This window comes from Dermacentor silvarum, chromosome 1 (genome assembly GCF_013339745.2).
Source record: "Dermacentor silvarum isolate Dsil-2018 chromosome 1, BIME_Dsil_1.4, whole genome shotgun sequence".
NCBI classification, from domain to species: Eukaryota; Metazoa; Arthropoda; class Arachnida; order Ixodida; family Ixodidae; genus Dermacentor; species Dermacentor silvarum.
Genome location: NC_051154.1, coordinates 103502369 through 103524963, shown reverse-complemented (window position 1 = coordinate 103524963; position 22595 = coordinate 103502369). Strand labels below are relative to the sequence as shown.

Genomic DNA, 22595 nt, shown 5'->3' with positions numbered 1-22595 from the left:
GAAGCTAGGGGCATTGTTTTATTGTGATGCAGGCCGATTATGGCAAGCGGCAAGCGAATTTCTAGACCAGCTTCCCCAAAGTTGTCTTCCCGATTTGTTAACATAGCTCCTCGCGTCAAACATGGCACTTATAATCGGAGGGACACTTCTTTTGTACTTTTCTGCACGTTTTAGCGCCAGAAGTGCTCTTTAGAGCAGTAAAACTTTGTTCATTGAGCACACGCCATGGAATGCTACGGCGCAAGTCTGCCCGTGGTCTTTTGGACACTTTTCAAGAGACCGCGGTTTTCTGGCATCGCAAAGCGTCAGGAAAACTTTATTTTCGTGTGGATTCTATCACGGGGGACACCAGCGATGCGATTGCGAGCGAGATTAACAGTTCAGGCGTGCTGCGCCACGGAATTTAACAGCTTCCGTTCGTTCCGCAGTAAACAGCTGGGGGCACTCTGCACTCACTTGGTACCCGTTACTAGGCAGTCATCGTTCGTGGGTTTGGTACTTTTGTGGCCTGTTCTGTGCCTGCATGAGGCTGATGTGCCGGTGCTCAGCGGTGGCGATACCTCCGCTTGCCACTTTGCTCTAAGCGGGTCAAGCTCTTTGTGTGCTTCGAGTAATGGGGCCTAAAATGCATGCGTTTGGGTCAGGAGCGGAAGAAATTTGAGTCAAGCAATATTTCGAGTAAAGCAATTTCGTTATATCGAGGAATTACTGTATAAGCACACTTCGTAATATTGAGTTTCAAAATGCATGGTGTTCTATGGACAAGAAGTTATAAAAAGTAAATACTTTTTTTTAATGAGAATTTCATTATATTGAAGTTCGTTATATCGAGGTTTAGCTGTACGTGCACACACACACACCATCGTTTCCTGTATTTGTAGAGCACAATAACTTGCACCAATTGCTAAGCTCTGTTGTTGGGCAATAGCACAGTGTTCAGCACGTACAGCTACCAAGTGCACATTGCTGCATTGATCTGAGTTCAAATCCCCGTGGTAGTGGTTGTGGGCAAAGTCTTCTTTTTTTTTTTTTTAACCTAATGGCATTAATCAACCTCAGCATGAGGAAGCAGCCTGGTTACAATAATTACTATGTCAATGACGACAACAGTGAGGGTAACAGATGGACTGTTGACAAGGCAAACTTAGCACTAAAATGCTGTTGCAGTAAAAGTGCTCAGGGAGTTTGTGGACTGCCATAAAACTGTGGCATTGATAAGTATTTTCTGTGGAATGAACACATGAGCTGTGGTGAGGCATGTGCAATGATTTACCTGTTTGAAGGTCTAGGCTCCATATGGATACACAGGAAACAAAAACAAGAAATAGATTTTATTATGTTGGTAAACAGGGCTTGAGTCTTTTACTGTCTTTTATTCAATCTGACATGTGTACCATCGTACCTCTCTTATGGCGTTTTTCCCTGGTCGATCTGGAGCAGGATTTTTTGCTCCACGGCTGCGAATCCGAATTTCACTGGTCGATCTGGAGCGGGTTCGCGCTTTTCACTGGTCGTTTCGGATCAACTCGCTCCGCGCCGGATCGCTCTCACTTGCTCCGCTGCCGAGGCGCAGATTCGGGTGGAAATAGGACGAAAATATACGTCACTTCCGCTCGGTGGGGGACGGCGATCTTGGTGGCCATAGAAACATGCAGAGCGGAAGTTGATTTTTGTGATGTGTGCGCAGACTTCCGGTACGATCCAGCGCGGAGCATTTTCGCTCTCCGCTGGCAGATTAGGGTTGGTGAATTGCGAGCGCTCGCTTCAGGATTTCGGCGGCCGCTCCAGATCGACCAGTGAAAAACGCCATTACATTGAAACTGATGTTTGTGCCATCGTATCTGGTGGAGAATGTAACAGATCAGTAAATAAAAAGCAGTTAAAGTTAATAAAGATAGTGGCCTAAGTTGGCATCGGACATGGCCATCTCGGTTCTGAGACTAGCGCCCAACTAATAGTGCCATCGGAGCATTGGGTACCTGCATGTGCTAATAGTGTCACATTGTAGTGACGGTGAAAAACATGGTAGCAAGAACTGTGAATCATGAAACTATCTCTTTATTAAGCGAACCTGTGCCCAGAATAGCAGGTTACACTCAAAGCACGATAGTGGTGAGCATAGTCTGCGATCGGCGAAAATCGGATCAGCTGGTCGAGCGCATCGTCTCTTATATATGACTCATCGAAGGTTCCAGCGTGATCGCTGGTGCCCGCGTGCCTACTCGTAAGTACTATACAATTCGCTGGCGCATACAATCAGATTACACAAGCCTCAGTGACAACAGACAGCAGATAGAACTATCAATAACATTCAAGAAAGTTTCGATACTTGCAGGCGTGGCCTGTGCCAAGCGATTACGTTAGCCGGTGAAAAATGGTCACCAGAGAAAGATAAACAAGTGCACATGTCAATAGGATCGAATGCCTTATAACGCATCATATGGTGTGTACCCTGCATGCTGAAGTCTGATGATTTCAATGCACATTGAATGCAGTAGCTGTGTGACAAGGAGAGCAGAACATAGTTGCTGAAACGAAACAGAGCACAGATGGTGATGCACACGACTGCCACTGGAAACACTTCAATTGCAGGTTATAGCAGTTCAGTGCAGAATTTTTTATTTAGTACACCTAAAGTTTTATTCATGACTGATCACTGTAGTACCTTTCACTTTGTGGGCCACCATTCTTGTTTTTAGGTCAATAGAAGCATTTCTTGCCTACATGTGCTTTGCTGCTTGATGAAAGCCTGTTTGCTTGATTCATCTAAGTATATTGCGCGGTGTTGCTTATGATATTTTTCAATTTGAAATCTGCAGATGATCACTGCATTCAGATGGTCAGAGATGGTGTTGCCAAACGTCTGCTGGACCTCCTCACAGAGCACACAGGAACAGACGGAGACATCAGATTGCAGCATGCCTTACTGGCAGCATTACGGAACCTTGCCATCCCATGTAAGCAGGATTACACTTTTTATGATGTGTGTGCCAGATGTCTTGTGTTGCGACCAGAAATCATGAGTGATGTGTCATTTAGCACATGAAAAGCCCATATATTTTGTATCTTACTAACAAAAGCAAAAACGGCCATAGCTCTGAGCACATTTAGAGGCATGCGAAAACGTAATGCTTATTGTTCAAGGCAATTGTTGACTTGGTGCTTAGGCACGATGCCTCCACTGGACGCAGAATGCAAAAACATCCTTGTACTCCTGAGATTCAAATGGGCATAAAGAACCTCAGATGGTCGAAATGGCACTGTATACTTGATTGCGTGCATTTTTTTGTAGTGGGGCCTATTTGTGCGCTGCTTACTAATTCTCTGTCATTGCTTGTTGCTCTTCCCATGAAAATACATATGCCTGGCCAGAGGGCTGCCTGTCTTATAAACCAGTAGGTGTCCGCTGGTAGGCATCAAAGTAAATGTAAAACTGAAGATAAATGAAATGTAGCTTAGCATCATTGTACGGGCCAAGTACTCAGTGTATAAAGATCCAAAGAAAGCTGCAGCTTTGCTTCTTAGTATGCACCACTGTGCACGTGGCGAACATGAATGCAAAGAGATGAAGTGTTGCACGCGTACGTAGTGCATGCCATCCACCATTTTTCGGCAGGATGGTTTCATCGTTGTCTTTGACTGGGAAGCTTGTAACACTGCAAAGACTGCACATTCGCATTCTTTTGGGGAAAACTGCATGCTCATGAGAATACCGTCTTCTCATTCTGTCCAGAAGCCTCTTCCTTTCATAACAGAACAGCTTGGAGGAATTGTGCACAAGGTGGTGACACGCGCTCTACCTGATTTTCTACGAGAGACTGAATTGGTGGACTCACGTTGACAAAATATTCATGACATGGAAAGAGATGCTCAGGCGGAGCAATTGCTGACCAAGTCTGCACAACCACCACAATTCTATTGCCAGCCATGTTGGTGTTAGCCCGGTGTGACAAGCTGCTTTGCCATTGGTACTGCCTGCAGATCACTGGCCCAGTGTGGGGCCTCTTGTGACAATACCTTTAAAGAGGTGTCCCTTTAACACACATGCAAGCTTTAAACATTTTTATTAACAGGGGCTAACATAAAGAACATATTCCACTAAACCATGTGCATACTCAACTGCAAATGCTGACATGGGTTGGCAAGCATAGCTCGTTTCTGGCCAGATGTGATGGAATAAGTAGTGTGGGCCCTGGACTACTCACCAAGGAATGCAACCAACACTCGACTGTACACACAACACAGAATGTATTCACGGAAGACTATACAAAATATGGACAATGGACAGACATAAAGGGACTGAACTTCAGCATACATGCAGTCAAACCTCGATATAACAAACACGAACATAACGAATTGTTGGCTATAATGAATTAAATAGAAAATTTGGTCGATCATGCTTTATTTCAGTAAAATATATTCTGCTATAACGAAATGGAAAATGCAGGATCCAACACGGTATCATATAGCGAAGCAAATTTTTGTTTGCATGTGCCTCAAAATATGTACAGTTAAACCTGGATATAACGAAATTGACAAATTCCCGAAAAACTTCGTTATAAAGAGGATTTCGTTGTATGCAGGTTCGGCACGAAAATTCGAAAAAGAGACACTTACCGTATTTACTCGATTCTAACGCGCCCTCGATTGTAACGCACACCCGTTTTCCGTTTTCGTCGAAGCACTCATCCTTGGAATGTCGCACCAGGTACTGGATGCATGGACGCGTGTCGTTTCGCACAAGCGCGAGGCATCGGAAACGAAGAGCAAGCGTCACGATGGCGTCGTAGCGTCGTATAGTGTTACAGTAGAACCCCGCTGTTACGTTCCCGGGTGTTGCGTTTTCCCGGCTGTTACGTTGTTTTCGGCCGGTCCCGGCACAGCTCCCATAAAACCCAATGCACTGGTAATACCCGCTGGTGCGTCGCAACTGTGGGACTGTTCCCGCATCATACGTTGCGAACTGCCACCTCGCGCTGGCCTGAGTGACCATTTTGACTTTTCATGTCGGTTGGCTTGGTGGCTTGACGATGGCATTGGCCGCCCAAAGTGCTGGGGGCGACAACTATGACGTTTCCTATTTTCGGTTTCCGCCAGCAAAAGTATGGCCCTTAAGATCCCTATTTGCTATCTAAAGATGGTGTCTATGACGCGTTGTGGCCCTAAAATTGGTTTTGGCTCATAGATGTTCCGTATAAAGTCCAAGGGCGATAACACAGTCGCCGCACACTGTATGCTGTATGTCCGAGTGAAAACGTGCAAGGGGAGCCTACAACCGCGTCTAAATCTCGCGCGCGCAAGAAAGAAAAGCAAGGAGGAAGCGCGCCTTCTTCGGTTGTGCTCGAGGCACCGGCGAGGGAGCGTGGGCGGCGTTGTACTGTACTCTGGCATCAACTGCGTACTGCGCGGCGGCGGGCGCGTGGCACGTATCTTGAAATCGATCTGCGTTTGGGCAGAGTCTAGGCAGTGTAGGTGCGTCAGCGGCTCATAGCTTTGTGCGTGCTGTGTGTTCTCGGTGCTCAGTTTGCGTTGAAGCGATAGACAACAGCACGAAGGTCACTTAGCTCGCTTCTGCAGCAGCGCTTCCACACGCCGCCAGCGTTTGACAGCGTGTGTCCGCGCTCATCGAGTGTGATATGTCACAGCGCCTGCCAGCACGTCGGCAACATCAACTGGAAAAGGAGAGTGCCTGCGTGGCAGGCTAGGCCAGCTGCAGCAAGCGGCAAGATCAGGTTTGAATGAAGGGAGGGGAAAGGTCACGCCCGCGGCGGCAAGATCGCCGGGTCGAGGGATGCAGGCCCGCCTCGCACACGTTCGCACGCACGCCCACGTGCGCTCACTTCGCATTCCTTCGCGGCGGAGAAGGTGCTTCCGGTTGCTGCTCGCACAAAAATGACAAAATTTGGGGCGAAATCTCTAGGTTGTCAGCGGGGAAAATTCTTTATTTCGAGGGGGTCTCCCGCTGCCACTTCGTTACGTAGAGGTCTCAAATACATGTGCTTCTATGGAGTAACGGCTGGGAATAGAAAAACTTCGTTATATCCAGGAATTCGTTTTGTGGAGGTTCGTTATAAGCAGGTTTAACTTTATTCTAGGTTGCAAAAATGTCAAATGCACTCACTAACCAATTTTTCAGATTTTTATTTTTTGGACCTGCGTGGTTCCTGCACCACCCAATGCACCAATATAAAATGGCAATACCCGAAATTTCAGATGCCGTACAATGTTTTGGGCATGAACTGCGCGTGTGATGCCACAAACATGGTGGCTGTAAACAAAGTGGCCGCCATGTCGACTAGCACGAAAAAGCAACTTAATTTGGGTTGCCGACTTCCAACAAAGCAGTGCTGGTTAGGCCTAGTGATCAAGATAGGGCCAAGGCGATCGTATCGCCGAAGTGGATCGTCGCAGATTACGTCCTGCTTCGGTCCACTGAAACGTTTCCGTTCCGCATTGCTTTGCTGGCGAAAATCCTCTCCTTCTGTTTGCGCCAGTCCTGAACACAAGTTACGGATTCTCCGAACGCCCGTGATGCAGCCCGATTTCCGTCCGTCTCCGCACATATGATCACTTTCCTTTTAAAAACGGCATCATGATGAACTCAGTACTTCATGCTGATAGAGCAGACGCAGAGAACGAGAAGACAGCACATGTACTGCAGCACATGGAGGAAGCTACGGTAGCTAGGCTCGACAGTAGCTGGGCTCGACACGCGTGCGAGGCGGCCATTTTGAGATGCCGATGGCTATATGGTAACGCAGATTTAGGGTCATACTCGATTCTAATGCGCACGCAATTTTTGGACCTGTTTTATCGAGAAAAAGTGCGTGTTAGATACGAGTAAATACGGTATTTGTGGCTTGAGGGGAGCGTTTGCCGTCTAGGTTGACTGCCAAACTTCCAGGCAGCCGCACTGTAACCGGTATTTCGTGTCTCGCAACTGCACTATAAGCGATACGCGTATACATAGTGCTATGGGAAAATTAACGTGAGACTGAAAAGACCGTATTATATCCGGTCCTGCACTATAAGCAGTTACGTTATAAGTGGTCTATACTGTGTGTTAACGCTCGTAGACCTTATCGGCGATTGAGTGTCAAATCAGATGCATGGGCCAGAATTACGGCCATAGTAGCAGTGTATGGATTCGCATGCGGTCCCCTCCGTGTCTGAAAAGTATTCGTATTCACGATTGCGTATTCACAGCGGTGCAGAGTGCGTCTGTGTAATTTATTATTGTTCCGGTGCCTTGTATCGGCACGCAATATGTCAACAGGTCATCAAAATTCACAGGAGACCCTTTGCTGGCTCGTCGGAGGCACAGGCCATTAGCGTTTATTTTGCACATACCTGATCTCATTTTTTTTTTTTTTTTACCGCCAATATCTGCATGTATGCTCATAATAAATATTGGATGTAACAAAGGTATTTTCGTGTCCGATACAACTTAGCTGGGATGAGATTCAGCTTTATAACAAGCCTACAAAGACAATGTCTCAACAACGAAACGACACGATCATGGGCTCACCCACGGCACAGCATGACTAGCAACCACAGCATGGGCAGCAGCAGTAGCTCTGGCTATTACTTTCACTACTGGAAGCAAGGCCTTTTGGCACAGTGGCCCAGAGCAGTGGCCCACCTCACCTGGTTCCCTGGACCAGTTGTCCAGCAGCTCTGTGAGCCTTGAACATCCTTTCTGGTCAGATAGCCGTTTCCCACTTCTCGAACCATTTGCCTAGTAGGACTGCAGGCCCCTCAGGCACTTAAAGGCTGTAGCACAACATGGCTGTGGTTCTCTAGAGACCACGTTGCCATGTCACCTAGGAGGAGCACGGGCCTTTCAGGTACTTGAATGGCTGTAGCACAACATGGCAATGTGGTCTCTGCTTCTCCGGAGGTGGGGTCTAGTGCAAGAATCGACTGCCTTGAACACTGAGCAGCACAGAACGCTGACATGCACAACACAAATGTACTAACACTTCGTCGTCGCCCCCACACGGTGAACACCACATCTTTTTCTGCATGCTTCTTAACATATTACAGTCATAACCCACGGTAACGAAATCTTACGACTACGAAATTCTCCTGACAACGAAATATTTTCCTATCCCCGACGAAACACCCTTAGGATTCAATGTATTTCGTACCTCTCGACAACGAAATGTTTCTAAACTGCAATCCTGCAACAACGAAAATTGACGGGACATTTCTCCACACATTACCTACTCACACAAGGTCAGCAGACTCCAAAATGCGCTCAAATGCCGTAGCTTCACACTTAAATTGCATAAAGTACCACAATATTGCGCTTGCGTGGGTGCCGCCATCTTCGTTTACAAAAATGGCACGGTGCCGGAAGCAGCAGCACGCGCCGGAAGTTGTCATGGCCAACGTGTTGCTTGTTTAGACTGCTTTTTCTTTTTTTATGTACAGCCGCATCGCCATCGATCTGTTATTGGCAGATTCCGCCGCCATGCACCACCGAAGAACCGTTTAATAAAAGTGACGTGCGCAAATCAAAAGGTAGCTCCATGTCACCTCCAAAGTGCAATGTTTTTTGCGGTTTGTTTTTCACATTCCTTGTCATGGACACCATAACTGTATTGCTCGAGGCAGACACCTGAACTATGCCAAAGTGCAAGCGCGCATAAACAACACCGTCCGGAAAGTTCAAAGTGCGACCATGTAGCACGCCTGAGGCGTATTCCTGCTAGTACGGAGGTTCCATTTCTTTGCGCGCGTAGTTCATAACGGCTGCAGAAAGAAGCGCAAAAGAAAGAGGCGTGCACGGAAAGAAGGGTGAAAGAACTGTTTTGGCTGCTGTGAATGATACACAGAAATCTAAGAATCCCCAGATTTCGGAATATTAGTTCGTAGTACTGAAGCGTTGTTAACATGACAAGGAAACTGAATAACGATCGTTATTCTGAATTTTGGCATTAAGTTTTCGTTTTGCTGGCCATTTCTTTATTTGTACTCTGTTATTTCACGATAAAGAAATTCTCGCGATAGCGAAATTTTTCGGTTTCCCCACCGACTTCGTTATTGCGGGGTTCTACTGTGTGACACTAGCAAAGCAGAAAGAATTAAGGCCTGGATGAGCTGGGCTTCCCTTGACAACACACTGAAACCTCGTTATAATGAAGTTGAAAGGAAAGTTGAAATTACTTCTTTATATTCATATCTTCGTTACTTCGATTATTGCCCTTTACTGCAGTATATGCCTAATGGTGTGCACAATTTTAAACATGCAAAGAAGATTAAGGCTCCTCGACCAGCTTAACTGCGATGCGGCCGCAAGCAGGCAGGCAGGCAATGAACTTTATTTTAGGTCCTGAGGAGTTACTCAGAGAACCCCTTACGGGGGAGGAGCCACCGCGGGCCACTCCCACGTCGGGACGGGCAGGCCGTGCCTGACCGCCACGTCGCGGGCCCTCTGGACAGCCCGTAGCTGAGCGGTGAGGTCGGAGCTCTTGAGCGCCGCCACCCACTCTTCCGTGGTGAGATTATCCTGGTCCTGTAACGAGGGACACGATAATCACGTAACGAGTGCAAAAGGGATCGCTGCAATCCGGACAATTGGGCTCGAACGAGTTCACGTACCTGCTGACCCTGGCTAGACTGGGATAGGACTCGGTCTGCAGCATGCGAAGGGTGGAAGACTGAGGCCTGGAGAGCTTGGCGTGGGGGGGGGGGGGGGGGATAGACCCTCCTGCCGAGCTGATACATGCGGCTGCATATGCAATAAAATTTTAAGAAAGCAACAGCGAAAGAATCTCCAGCGTCACACAACTTTTTATCACCTGACGCGACAGCCTTTAGAATAGCCTCCATCTGTTTCACTGTGATGGCCTTTCACTTCCACTTACCACTTGGCTCACTCATGTTGCCGTGAAACTGGCAAAATGGTGAAATGGTCGAAGGGAACAGCTGTCACGCTGTAATGCGAACAAAGTCCTTCGTGTTCAAGCAGCATGTGGCACACAACACGGTGCACCAGCTACACTGCTGGGGTGGTATTCTCGAGCGACCTCTATGACTTTCGGAGATAGTTAGTTACGTCACATTTTGCGAACCCGTCGAAGTATATGGCTGGCAAAGTTTGGCATGGCACCAGAAACTGTCAGCCAAATGCACGGATGCGTTAGGCGCGCTAATGTGACACTACAGATGAAACTATCTGATCTACCGCTCTCTCATGGCCCCACAGGCCTTACGCCCTCGCTGTGTGAGCGTGCTGGTTTGGCCGGCTTGTGGCCTCCAGGAAGGTAGCACCTAGCTGCGCCAGCCAGCGTGGCACGCCGCAGTGTGAGAGAGAAGTGGAGGCACTGGTTTTTCACATGCCACGCACAAGCAGCACCATCTATATGTGGCACAGCTCAGCTATGTGTGGTCTTCCAGATTGCGATCTCGAAGGGCACGCCTACTTTGCCAGTTACGGGCCACGGTGAAAGAGAGGTGCGATAAGAAAAGTGCTGCTTGTGTGCAGCCACTGTGCACGCGGCTATGTGCGGCAACTTTGTTGCTCGACAATGTATTCGACACGGTAATTTGGAACTGCTGCGCCGAACGATTGCTGAACCCGGTGGAAAGCAATGTGCTCGTTGCACAGTAGTTGATAATTTTTGGTTTCAGAGACAAATCTCGTTCGTTATATTCATTGGCAGGGCAATCTTACGTCATTAAAACGACGTTTTAAATAGGTGGATCTGTGTGGTAATTTCCAGGGGAATTGCATTTAGTACTTTGTTATATCCATTATTTCGTTATATCCCATTTCATTATAATAAAGTTTGTGTGTATTGGTACTACTAACTGGTTGTATGAGTGCAGCTTCAGCTTTTCATCATAACCAACAATTTTTTTTTCTCTCTTTAGTGGAAAACAAGCCTCTGCTCGCAGAACTTGGTGCTGTTGACAAGTTGCTTTCAATGCTGGCTGTGGAGACATTCCCTGTCGTCTTCAAACTTCTGGGCACATTACGTATGCTAGTTGATAAGCAAGGTATGTCAGTATGTCTTAGCTTCTACTTGTGTTTTACAGCAATGCTGTTAAGGCTCTTCGATGGTCGCGTCCGGCAATAGAAAAAAAGTCTCATTGGCCGTATGCTGTATGTGTGAGTGAAAGCACACGAGGGCGAGGGACGCGCGCTTTCACGGGGAGCGAACGCACGGTGGAGAGCTAACGCGACTTCCCAAGCAGTGGGCGAGGAGGGCATGGAGGCACCCTAGATTGTGCGTGTGCATGCCCGCTCTCCCACTGCGGCGCATGCGCGCAGCCCTGCCGACCTCTGCCGCCTGTGCCGGCGACTCTCTCTGGGCTCTCACCCGCCTCTCCCCTAACAGGGTCGACAACGGCGTTTAGCCGTTCGGTCACGTAGCCAGTGTTTTGACAGTGGTTGGGTGCGGTCACAGAAACAACGCGCACAACTGTTGTCTACGGCGGCGGCGTTTTGCTCGTATTCGCACCGAACACGTGCGGCGTTGGTAACGTGTTTATGAAGAGCGTGCCAACCTTTGCCATACACCCTATGGTGGTGTACCGTAGCGACCATAAGGCCATGGTGCCAATGGTCACTAAATAAATGAAGACCACCGGATCATATATATTTCTCAGTCTTTAATAGTTCAAATAGCCAATTACACTATCACATCTTAATATTAAGTCATAATTGGAAATACATAATTCCCACCATAGTACAGCTTCGCTGGTCTTCCATCTCCACCCCAGGGGAAGGGCTGACAGTTTTTTTTTAACCCTTTGGCTGCCGAGCACACTCCGCTTTATGAATGTTTTCAGATGTGACCCTTATGTTTTTCATTGCAAATATTGCTTTTATGAAGAGCAAAAGTAGCAAAAATTTTTAAACCTGGCATTTTTGGTTTTTTTTATTTCCATTTGAATTCCAAGCCAAACAGCAAAGCAATTTTGATAAACATGAAACTGTAACGTTAAGTTTTAACCAGTGGCACACCTCCTTCTTTAGCACTGAAAATTTTCCATATTGCTCATTTAAGCTGTGTAAGTCGGGAGATTTATCAAGATGAGCGTACTAGCTGTCAGCTGCTCCATCAGCCCTCATGACGAGTAACAGCATAGGAGGTTGTGAGTGGACCTCAAGGTCCGCCGGCTACCACGCTGTCTTGATGAAACAGAGATGGCACATCTTAAGCGCGTACTCTTCTTTTAATGGAACAGCGAATTATGAAAAGAATGGCTTCATGCCCTCGAGCGAGGAGAGCTTGTGAGGCGCAAAACGATGATGATGAACGATCGTCTGCTAGACGTATGAAAGACCAAGTTCCGACATCTTCCCCTGCCCAGCAAATGGCGTTATTCAATTTCCAATGGGTAGAGCAGTTGAACAGGGCGTCTCACTTCGGATCCGCCCGGCAAACGCTGTGAACAGGAGCGGACCTTTCCGTCACGTCCGTTATGTAGTTACCGTATTCTTGCCATCCCCAAACTTGCCGAGGACGTTTTTGTCGCCGATGAGAACTACAATGTCTGGGTTTCTAATAGTTTTCCAAAACTTCTCCAATATTTAGATGTCTTCACAAAAGTGCAGGCAATGTCTCTGTACATGATTTTGCATATTCCTCTTCGTGAAATAAATCTCCTGAATGCGAAGAGGAACTTGGCAGTCATGTCTTCGACCAACTCTAAATGTATGGCCCGAATGACAGTGCAAGTAAATAGTGCAATGTAAGCACGTTGGTGACCACTTTCCTTGACGGATAATGGTCCAGCAACGTCAACTCCTGTGACCAAGAAAGATTCTGCTTTTGTAAATCTGTATTCTGGTAAAGGAGTTGTTTCTTGCTGTACTGGCTTTGCTTGCAGCCACTCACATATCAGCCATCGACGTATGGTTTTCCTGACTAGTTGTCTGGCCTGTGGAATCCAAAATTGTTCACGAATCTGAATCAAGGTATCTCGTACGCCACCATGGAGAACCTTCATATGGGCTTGTCGGATAGTCAGCCTTGTGTCATCTCCAATCAGAAGGTCGTCCATGTACATGGATTTCTGAAGCAGTAGAGCTGTCGTTCTGTAGCTATCCTCGGCACACCAAAAATGATGTTGCAACGTGGGCATCAAAAGAAAAGGGCTTGAAGTGGCTCCAAATGGCACTCTGGTCATCCTACAGATTTCTTGTTCTGGTAGCGGCTGGTTTGTCCGAGAAGGCTTTGTAAACCAGAGGAATCTCAGTGAACCTCTGTCCTCCTTATGCAGGCCGATTTGAAGGATGACCTTTTCAACATCTACTGTCCTAGTGACCTTGTATAGCCGGAAACGCAAAAGTAGGGCGGCTACTTCTGTGTTCTAGCTCGGCCCGGATTCCAAATCTTCATTCAATGACTTCGCTCCACGTTCATGCGAGGATGCGTCGAAAACGATGCGAATCTTTGTTGTAGTCCGGTCTTCCTTGATGACCGCTCGATGCGGCATGTAGTAAATTTGAAATTTGCTCGTGGAACTTGAATAGGAAACTCTTTCTGCTGATCCTTCTTCCAGATATGCACGAATGGTTTTACTTTTCTAATAGGCTGTGGTCCTTGTTGAGTTTGCGCATCAAAATGCCAAGGCGTTTAGTGGCCACAGAGAAATTGTCTGCCAAGTCCACCGTTTCCTTCCAACGAAGTCTAACTTGGTAACGACCGTCCCTTTTAGTTATATTTTTCTGGAACTCTTGTAGCGTCAGTTCACTATCAAGAAGGCTTTCTTCATCAGCTCTGACACCTAGACTTTCCAGGTCCCAAAATCGCGAGAGAACCTCCGAGACAGTGTCCTCTTCTACGCAGGTTTGGAGCACAATAGCGCTGGAACAGTGAACGGTGTTGCCTGGGAAAGGAAGTGGCCCTTGCACAGTCCATCCTAATTTAGTGTGCACAGCTTTTACATTCTTCCATTTCTTCCACACGGTTTTCACGTCGCCAGTCACAAGTTGCCAGTCGTAGTCTGAACCTGTAAGTATAGCTACAGAATTTCCATTATCTCCACCTAAAGAGAGGGCTCGTGTATCCAATCTAGTTTCTTCCATCTTCTTTATAACTTCTTCATCTGGAATGGGAATGTGCTCGCTACAGATGTCCTCCACTTCTAAAGCTTCAATTTCAATAGGTTCCGTCTTTTCTCGGAAGATGATCACGCGAACTCTTCTCATTGTTTTCTGAGTCTTCCGTCCTCCGAAAACTCCTACGTTCACCGTTTCCTCTTGCAGAAACTGACAGCCGAGTTTGTGTGATGCCTCTACGGTAATAAAGCTGCGCTGGCTTCCGCCGTCGAAGAATATCCTGTAATGCTGTGAAGTTGCCGTGCCTGCCACTCTCGCCGTCAAGGACTGTAATAATATAACGGGGCTCGCTTGTTGAGAAAGAAGGTTAACTGCTGTCGCAGAAGCCTCATTCTCTTCCTTCTTGAAGTCAGGGTTACACATCGAGGTGACATGACGTCGAGAACATCGATCACATCTTCATCTTCCTCTACAGTTCCTTGCCATATGACCTTGTTTTAGACATCGAAAACATCGTCCGGTCTTGGTGAGAATCTGCTTCTTGTATGTCAGACTCACTTCTTTGTTGTCGCAGACGTCAGCATTATGCTTAGATGGTTTGCAAAACAGGCACAAGTCAGGCTTCTCCAACACTCTTTGTAGAGCCACTGTTGATGACACGTTGCGATGCTGAACAGTTCACGATGTCTGTCTATTTTTCTAGACGACTTCTGGCGTTTTCGCAGACGTATATGTTGTCACAGCTTCTCGGCACTGAAGTTGATGATCGAAGTACTCCAGAAGGTTTTGTAACTCTTTCTCTGCTTTTGTCATTGGGTGCTCTGGGTCAACTTCCACTTAGTTTGTTGATACCGCTATGGACGCTTTCGTCGGCTTGTAAAGCTCATGAAATTTAAGCACTAAGTCTGACGGTAAGACTCGTAAAAGAATCTCCCGTAACATGGAACAGTACGTTGAAGGGCTTGTTCCAAGAGCTTTAAAGCTCCTTACATGCACCTGTATTTGGTCATAGAGATCTCGAAGTTGCATGATGTTCGAAGACGACGAGATAGGTCCCAAATCTAAAAGACTCCAAAGGTGCTCTTGAGCAATTATACTTTCATCTCCAAAGCGTTTCTTGAGAATATCTATGGTGCCCTGTTAGCACTCTTCAGTTGCCTGGAGTCCAGATATGGTTGAAGCTGCTGCTCCACTGGGTAGGGTGCTCAGGTAATTGAATTTGTCAGCAGTGTTGAGCTCTTCCTTATTGTGCACTGCCGTCGAAAACTGTGTCCAAAAACGGTGCCATTGTTTTTGGTTACCATCGAATTTCATCAGTTCCAACTGCGGCAGTCTAGACATGACGCTGACTGAAGCTTGGCTGCTCGTCTGGCATGTAGCCTGGGACGTACGGCTGTTTTCAAGCTCGAAACGAAGTTTTCATGTCATTGTAACAACCTTGTCTCCATATTTGCTGGCGTCTAACGTCTCGCTCTCGATTAGATCGTCAGGCGCCTCGTTTAAAATGCTCTCATCTGTTTTTGATATCTGCAGGTAGAGTCTGTTAATCCGGTCATGTAAAACGCTGACCTGTGATGTTGCTGGCTCTTGCTGTTCTCGTAGAATGCCTTCCGCTTCTTTGAGCATGTCATCCAATTGCGAGAGTAGGCACTTGCGTCGTCGGAGTAGCCGTTCCATGAGTCAGTTGGCAGCTGGGAACTCTTCGCCAAATGCACACGTATCGCAGTGCGATACCGTGAATCCGCCTTTTTCATTTTCCTGTGCTGCCCTCTGCCGCACGCTACCGGAAACGTTTTGGTAGGGTGCCGGGGCTCTCGCCGGTTGATTTGTGAACCTGCGCCCTTGATGAGTGCGCATCGGTTGTGCATTTCGTGGACCGCGAATAATTATTAATGGCTTCTGCAGGACAGCATGTCGTTCCTGGAAGCCATGTAGCACTTCACCAACTAATAGCACCGGTGAGCAGGCGTGATAGCGCTGTTTTGTTTATAGTGTGGCCTATAAGGTACGCTGAGTACCCTCTGCGGCGCGGCTGCTTTGGAGTTTGTTGTCGCTGACTCCTGCACTTGCACCTCGCTTTTCCTTCAATTCTTTTTGCACATTCTTTAGACATTTTGCATAAATAAGAAGTTTTCGAGCGCGCAGCCTTCCGCGTCGGATTTAGCAAAGCGGTGCGCTTGTTTACATCGATATCTACAGCCACAGATCGTTGTTAGCGTCAAAAATTGGGAAAAGGTGCATCGCTGATACGAAAAAAAATGTCATAACGTCGAATAAAACACACATACCTGCTCATATGAGCCGCCTTATTCCACCGTGAGACGAGTCAGTATGAACGCCTGAGCTACTCAACGGCGACTGTGATTCAGTTACAAATATCGGGCTGTTAATTTATTAGTGATTGTCGCTTTTCTTTAACTTTATCGTACTTAGTTTGCGCGTGTCATAAAGCATTATGAGAGAAAAATGTGCTCACATAAGCGCTCATTTAAAGGCCTTGTTGTTCTCCCGCAAAAACGCGGATGCCATCGTTGACACCGTTGGTATATAACTGAGCGAGGCGGCTGTTTATGCTGCTGTACCGAATGTACCGTCTCTTGTTTCGCGTTTGACGCAGAGATAAACAGTACTTCTCAGGAATTAAGAAATGCGTGAGCATACCAGTACGTACAAACAGACCCATCTACGTTGCGAATACGAGCGGCAGCCTACGGGAACGGTGACCTACAGATGTTGGCACAGCCGTTGGGCTCAGCGCTGTGCCGCCGCTTGCAGATTATTGTGTACGCGCCGTGCAAAGCGAAGAGTAGTTTATTTCAAATCGCTAAGGCCAGAACTGAACTATAAAAGCAGTTTCCTTCGTCCTAACTTGCTACCGGCGTACAGGTCCGCCGGTAGCGGGTGCACGAACTCAACGGAGCCAGGCCTAAGCTTCGCTGAAATCAACATTGGCTCAAACTTCATGTGATCGGCTTGAGAGGGTCGAAGCCTTGCGCATTTCAACCTTTCAATTTCGTAGGCATGTTTTGACTCACTTTGAGCGCGATTATTTATATATACCAACGAAGGCGTTGCGGCTATCGCTTTATCGGTTCGACGGCCTATTGCGCGGGTTTCGGTCGAACGATGGTATAGGCACGGCGATTTTATCGGTGCCGTCGACAAGAAAGCCCTTTGCACTACCAAAGCCAGTCTTACGCTACGCACACTTTTAGTACTGCACTGACGTCGAGCTACCAGTGAAGTTTCAACGCGGTACACGGCACGAGTTGTCAGTAGCGCGCGTCCGAGCGCCTTTTTTTTTTTTTTTTTTCGGGGGACGTTTCCCCGAGATGGGGCCACACGGCCGCGCGCGCGACCCTTCCAAAACGTTTCGCGACTAATCCGCCAGGGCAGGGCGCATGCGCCGTCGGGCCGTGAAAAAGGCGGATTGATGAGGTTGACGTCGTTCAGAAGGTCCCGGGTTTCGGCACCATGTGAGTGGACCTCAAGGTCCGCCGGCTATCACGCTGTCTTGATGAAACAGAGACGGCACTTCTTAAGCGCGTACTCTTCTTTTAATGGAACAGCGAATTATGAAAAGAATGGCTTCATGCCCTCGAGCGAGCGGAGCTCATGAGGCACAAAACGATGATGATGAACGATCGTCTGCTAGACGTATGAAAGACGAAGTTCCAACAGAGGTGACCGAGCGAGCCACAGCAAGTGTCAAAATGTCGCAATGGCCTGCTTCCACGTGACCACCTTTTTCATTGCGACATCATGACACAATAGCCTCCTGGGAAATGAAGCCTAATCTTGCTGTAAAAGAGCTATTATAGTCCACGTCCATTAATGCAACCTTGACGAGTCCGACGAAATTGATTTACTTATCTGACGGATCGAATAAACAAGTGACAGGAAAAACACCCAAATATACCGCTAATTCATTTGGCAGTATTTCCCCAATTCTAACAGGTCTCCAAATCGAACACGCTCCCACTTTTTATGGGTTCAATGTAGAATACGTACAAATAACATTAGAGCGCCTAAACATGGCATAACTCGAATGCACACCCAATTTTTTAGCAAGAGAAACATAGCATGCCTGTGATTCTGGCTATAAGAAAAAGACAAAACCAGCAAACTTTACGTTCACAGAATGGAAATTTATTTAATGTCTATCATCATCACTCGGTCAGCCCTTCATCACTGTCTATGAAGAACCACAACATATCCTCCGTATGGTTGATATTCTGCATTTATGAGACAACTCTGCAGCATTTGCAAACGGGATGGTGGCCCATGCCTAGACTAACCACTTCACTAGTTCGTCCTGCAATGCATGTAATTCTCTGATACGCCAAGAAGACGTGACACGACTTGTTGATGCCAACTCAACATGTAAAATAACTTATCGTTGGAATATGTTTTGTAATCAGACTGAAAGCGGCACGTGATTGTCTTGCTATGCGAGAGCTTGTTCTGTCACCATCCATGATCGCCATCTTGTGATGGAAATGGTGATGCCACCGGCTAGGCTGGCTCTGATGGCAAGCTGTTGTGAATGCCACGAAAGCGGTATTGGTTATAGTTTCATATCGGACTGCACTGCCCAAGCAATTAGATTAATTTTCTTGGAAAAAAGATGCGCATTAGAATAGGGTGAATACTGTAAAATAATTTGTTGTAAGCTACCATTTTTGCTTTAACATCTTCCTGGGGCAGGTTGATAATAGGCGTTTCGATGGGAGATGACGCATGTTCAACGCATTCACTGTACCCTAAGTGCCGCCAAGATTGAGGCTGCCGCTATTGGAGTCACCACTGCAGTCAGTACTGGCTGTCAGTATTAGGGTCGGGCACGTGTGTGATGACCAGCCAAGTTCGAATTATCCAGCAAAGGCTAAATTTAGGATTGAAATACAAACCTCGATATAATGAAGTTGTACTTGTAGTAAAAACTTCATTATATCGTAAATTCCGTTAATTCAAGGTTTCGTTAATTCAATAGAACTAAGATCAGGAAACAAAAATAGTTCGTTACATCGCGAATTTCGTTAATTAAATCAAGGTTCGTTATATCTAAGTTTGACTGTAATTAAAGTTCGGTCCTAGAGACATGTATGGGCGCTGACCAGGACCTTAGGTCAGGATTGAATTAACCGAGAAATATAGTTAACTGTAGTTGAATTAACAGAAGTCTACTGTGTAATAAATTATTTGGGGTGCTCTGAGGCTTGCCAGTATTTTTTCTGGGGTTTAGAGGTCTAGAGCTCTCATTAAAGGCAAAAAAAAAATTTAAGAATAAAAAAATATCACGTCAGTACTCCTTTAAATTTGGAGTTCTCTGCTATGGCATTCCTCAAAGTTCACAGTGCAGTTTTTGGGCATACAATGCCCTCATTGGATGGCCTGTTTAGAAGAAGTCTATCCATTGCAGCAAGCAAGCCTAGCCCATGTTAGCTCATGTGTAGCCTACCCAAAATTGAAACTGCAAGCCTAGCAAAGCCAAGTCAAGATGCCAGGCACCAAACAATTCACATGACTATGTTTGCATGTCACATTTTTCCATCACATGACCTCCACCAAATCACCTCCAAAAATTCTCTTGTGGGACTTTCGGCATTGTTTCCCAAGGTTTCGTTGCAGTGCATCATGGGGAATAGTTTTCAATTAGTCATTTTAATAGTAATTTTGATGCTTCGTACATGCTGCATCTGTAATATGAACTTTGTCGTTACAGGCTTACAGCATTACTCAAACTGCCTTAATTCTATGCTTTGCACAATGATTTAACAGTGGCCTAGTCACTGTTAAATTCTCTCCAAGGAAAAGCAGAAATTAGTTGTCACATGCAGTTTTCTAGACATCATTGCCAATTGCTGTCACAGTTTGCTGGAAAGCGTTGCCTGAGTCACTTTGCTTTCTTACATAACTTTTCCTTTTATTTCGTGACGAGGACATTGACTTTGTTGTGCAGAGGTTGTGGCTACTAAGTTGGGACAAAACGAGCAGCTGGTGAAGCATCTGGTGACATGGTGTAGCACTGAGGACCACCCAGGTGTCAAAGGTGAGATATGTTATGTTCTTTACTGTTAGCTTATTGCTGCGTAACCATTTACATTTGTTTTATTAGATTCAGGCATTGCTGTGTATAGAGTGGCTTGGCTGGTGATAATTGCCATCTTAAAAGCTTAATGGAGAACAGCGTTGAAGCAAGGTGTTGCGCAGTAAAAATTAAGAGAAGCATAAGTATGCTTTGTTTCTGTTGAAAGACTGGAGAGTCTGTTCAGATAAGTTTAATGAGACACATCTGGTGACCATTTTTAATATTGATGAAAAACATATTTTCGTGAATGACTGCTATGAATGAAACTTATTTTCATGAAATTCTCTATATAAATAATTACAGTGAAACCTTGGTACTACGAACACCACTTTAACAAACTTTTCAAAAATCCCCTGCTGACTTCTTATAGTTAGTTTCAGTGTAAAAATATTTCGATACTACGAACTTCAAAATACCAAACTTTTCAGAATAACGATCGTTATTCAGTTTCCTTGTCATAGTAACAACGCCTCAGTACTACGAACTAATACTCCGAGATCTGGGGGTTCTTAGATTTCCGCGTATCCTTCACAGCAGCCAAAACAGTAGGCTAGCACATGTCAAGGCGCAAAAAGTGGACGCTGCGGCGCGTGGGTTTGGAAAACCTGAGACGACACCTGAGAAAGAAAAAACGCGTGTGGGAAAACCTGAAAAAAACGCGGGTGGTAATTTTTTTTAATCAATTGTGGAGGGACGACGCATCAGGTTTTGCGAGCGAATACTCTGCCCAGAAAAGTGTCGCCTAGCAACGGAGGCGTGTCTCTGTCTGCGCAAGCAGGCGTTTGGTGTGTGGCGACATCACGGACCCGAGCACACGAGGGTTGGACCCTCCCGCGCCTAACAGTGCGTGACTTAGCCATGTCTGGGGAAAAGGGGAACCTGGAGGTTGAGCCGATGCCGGGAATTTGGACCTTTAAGGCCCCTCGGCGGAGGCAACACACCCCTTTGGCCTCAGCTTCATGCAGACGGCACCCCCGGACTGACCCACCCGGGGGAAATCGTAGTTGCCTTTTCCTGTCCCCCTCTCAAATCTTCGTCTCTCTCTCTCACTTTCAATCTTTACTCTCTTCTACTCACTTCTTTTAACTTCCGATTTTCCAGACAGGTGTGGCTAACCTGTCTTAGTTATGTCGTATTTGGTTATAGCAACGCTGTACATCTCGTGTTCGCAGGACTTCCCCTGCAGGGACTCCTGTCACGTCCCCTTGTTGCGCTCGGTGGTGGGCGACTGGCATCACTGCCGAAATTAAGATCTTGTGGCATCATCTTCTTTCCCCAAGCTACCTGATCGTCCTCTTTACAAAAGAGGATGCACCGAAGAAAGTTTCAATTCTTTTCTCCACAAAGAAAACTTCCCGCTATACCATGTTATACATACTGGGAACCCTGGAAAGACTGTCAGAACCATCTCACCATTCATTGTTGCCAAATTCCGCACGGAGGCACTGGGTAGTGGCTACAAAGGGACAAAAACGCCTAGCAGCGACCTCCTGCTTGAGGTACGCAATGAGCTGCTGCATGGAAAGATTTCAAATCTGGTTACATTTGGTGATGCTCAAATCACGGTGACACCACATCGATCACTGAATACATGCAAGGGAGTGATATCAGACGATGACCTCATGTGAGTGAAGAAGAACTTTTAGAGGGCTTGAAGGACCAGAACGTCATCCAAGTACACAGAATAAAAATTAAACGGGAGAACAAAGAAATTGCAACCAAACATCTGATACTTACTTTTGGTACAAGTGAACTGCCCGAGATAATCGAGGCTGGATGTGTAAAGATACGAGTAAGGGCGTACATCCCTAACCCACGCAGATGCTTCAAATGTCAAAGGTATGGTCACAGTTCGCAAAGCTGCCGAGGCCGACAAACCTGCACCAAGTGTGGTGAACACGATCATCCCTCAGATAACTGTAACCTTGCACTCCATTGTGTGAACTGTGACGGCGAACACGCCGCATATTCCCGCTCTTGTCTGACATGGAAAAAGCAAAAAGAGATTGTGATTATCAAAGTAAAGGAGAACATTTCCTTCCGAGAAGCGCGCAAGCGCGTTTCCTTTCTTTATACTGCAGGGTAAACTGATGCGGCGCATAAGGGGGCAATGCCACAGCAGACTCCGGTGTCGGCCGGGCCCACAAAGAGTGTGGTTGCGGCTGTGCCACCAGCCCCCTTGGCGACAGCAGCCGGCGCTGCTTCGCCGTCTCTAAAGGAGGTACCATCGACCTCTGGGTTGGTGGTCTCCAAGGCCCTGCTTAATCTGCCGCTGCTTGCCAAGGCAAGGCCTAATCTGAAAACACCCCGCTCGAATGAGCGGAAGTCCAGCGGCTCCCAGGAGTCAATGGACACAACCCCGATCCAGATGGTGCAGGAGCGCCACGATTCTCGCGACCGCTCCAAAAGCAAAACGCGCATCACGGCGCCCGGAAAGGTTCCTGTGAGCTAATCTTTCCTTTCCAGAACACGCAGTACCCAACT

The 22595-nt window shown here is 46.8% G+C and overlaps 1 protein-coding gene across 1 annotated transcript in view; it reads left to right on the top strand.

Annotated features, from left to right (window-relative positions):
• Positions 1-22595, top strand: part of LOC119434059 (rap1 GTPase-GDP dissociation stimulator 1-like) — an 86117-nt gene that overhangs the window by 45166 nt on the left and 18356 nt on the right. Inside the window, exons 11-13 of the mRNA XM_049671744.1 lie at positions 2820-2957; positions 10882-11007; positions 19983-20072. Of these exons, the coding sequence (XP_049527701.1) occupies positions 2820-2957; positions 10882-11007; positions 19983-20072 (354 nt within the window). The remainder of the gene's footprint in view (positions 1-2819; positions 2958-10881; positions 11008-19982; positions 20073-22595) is intronic.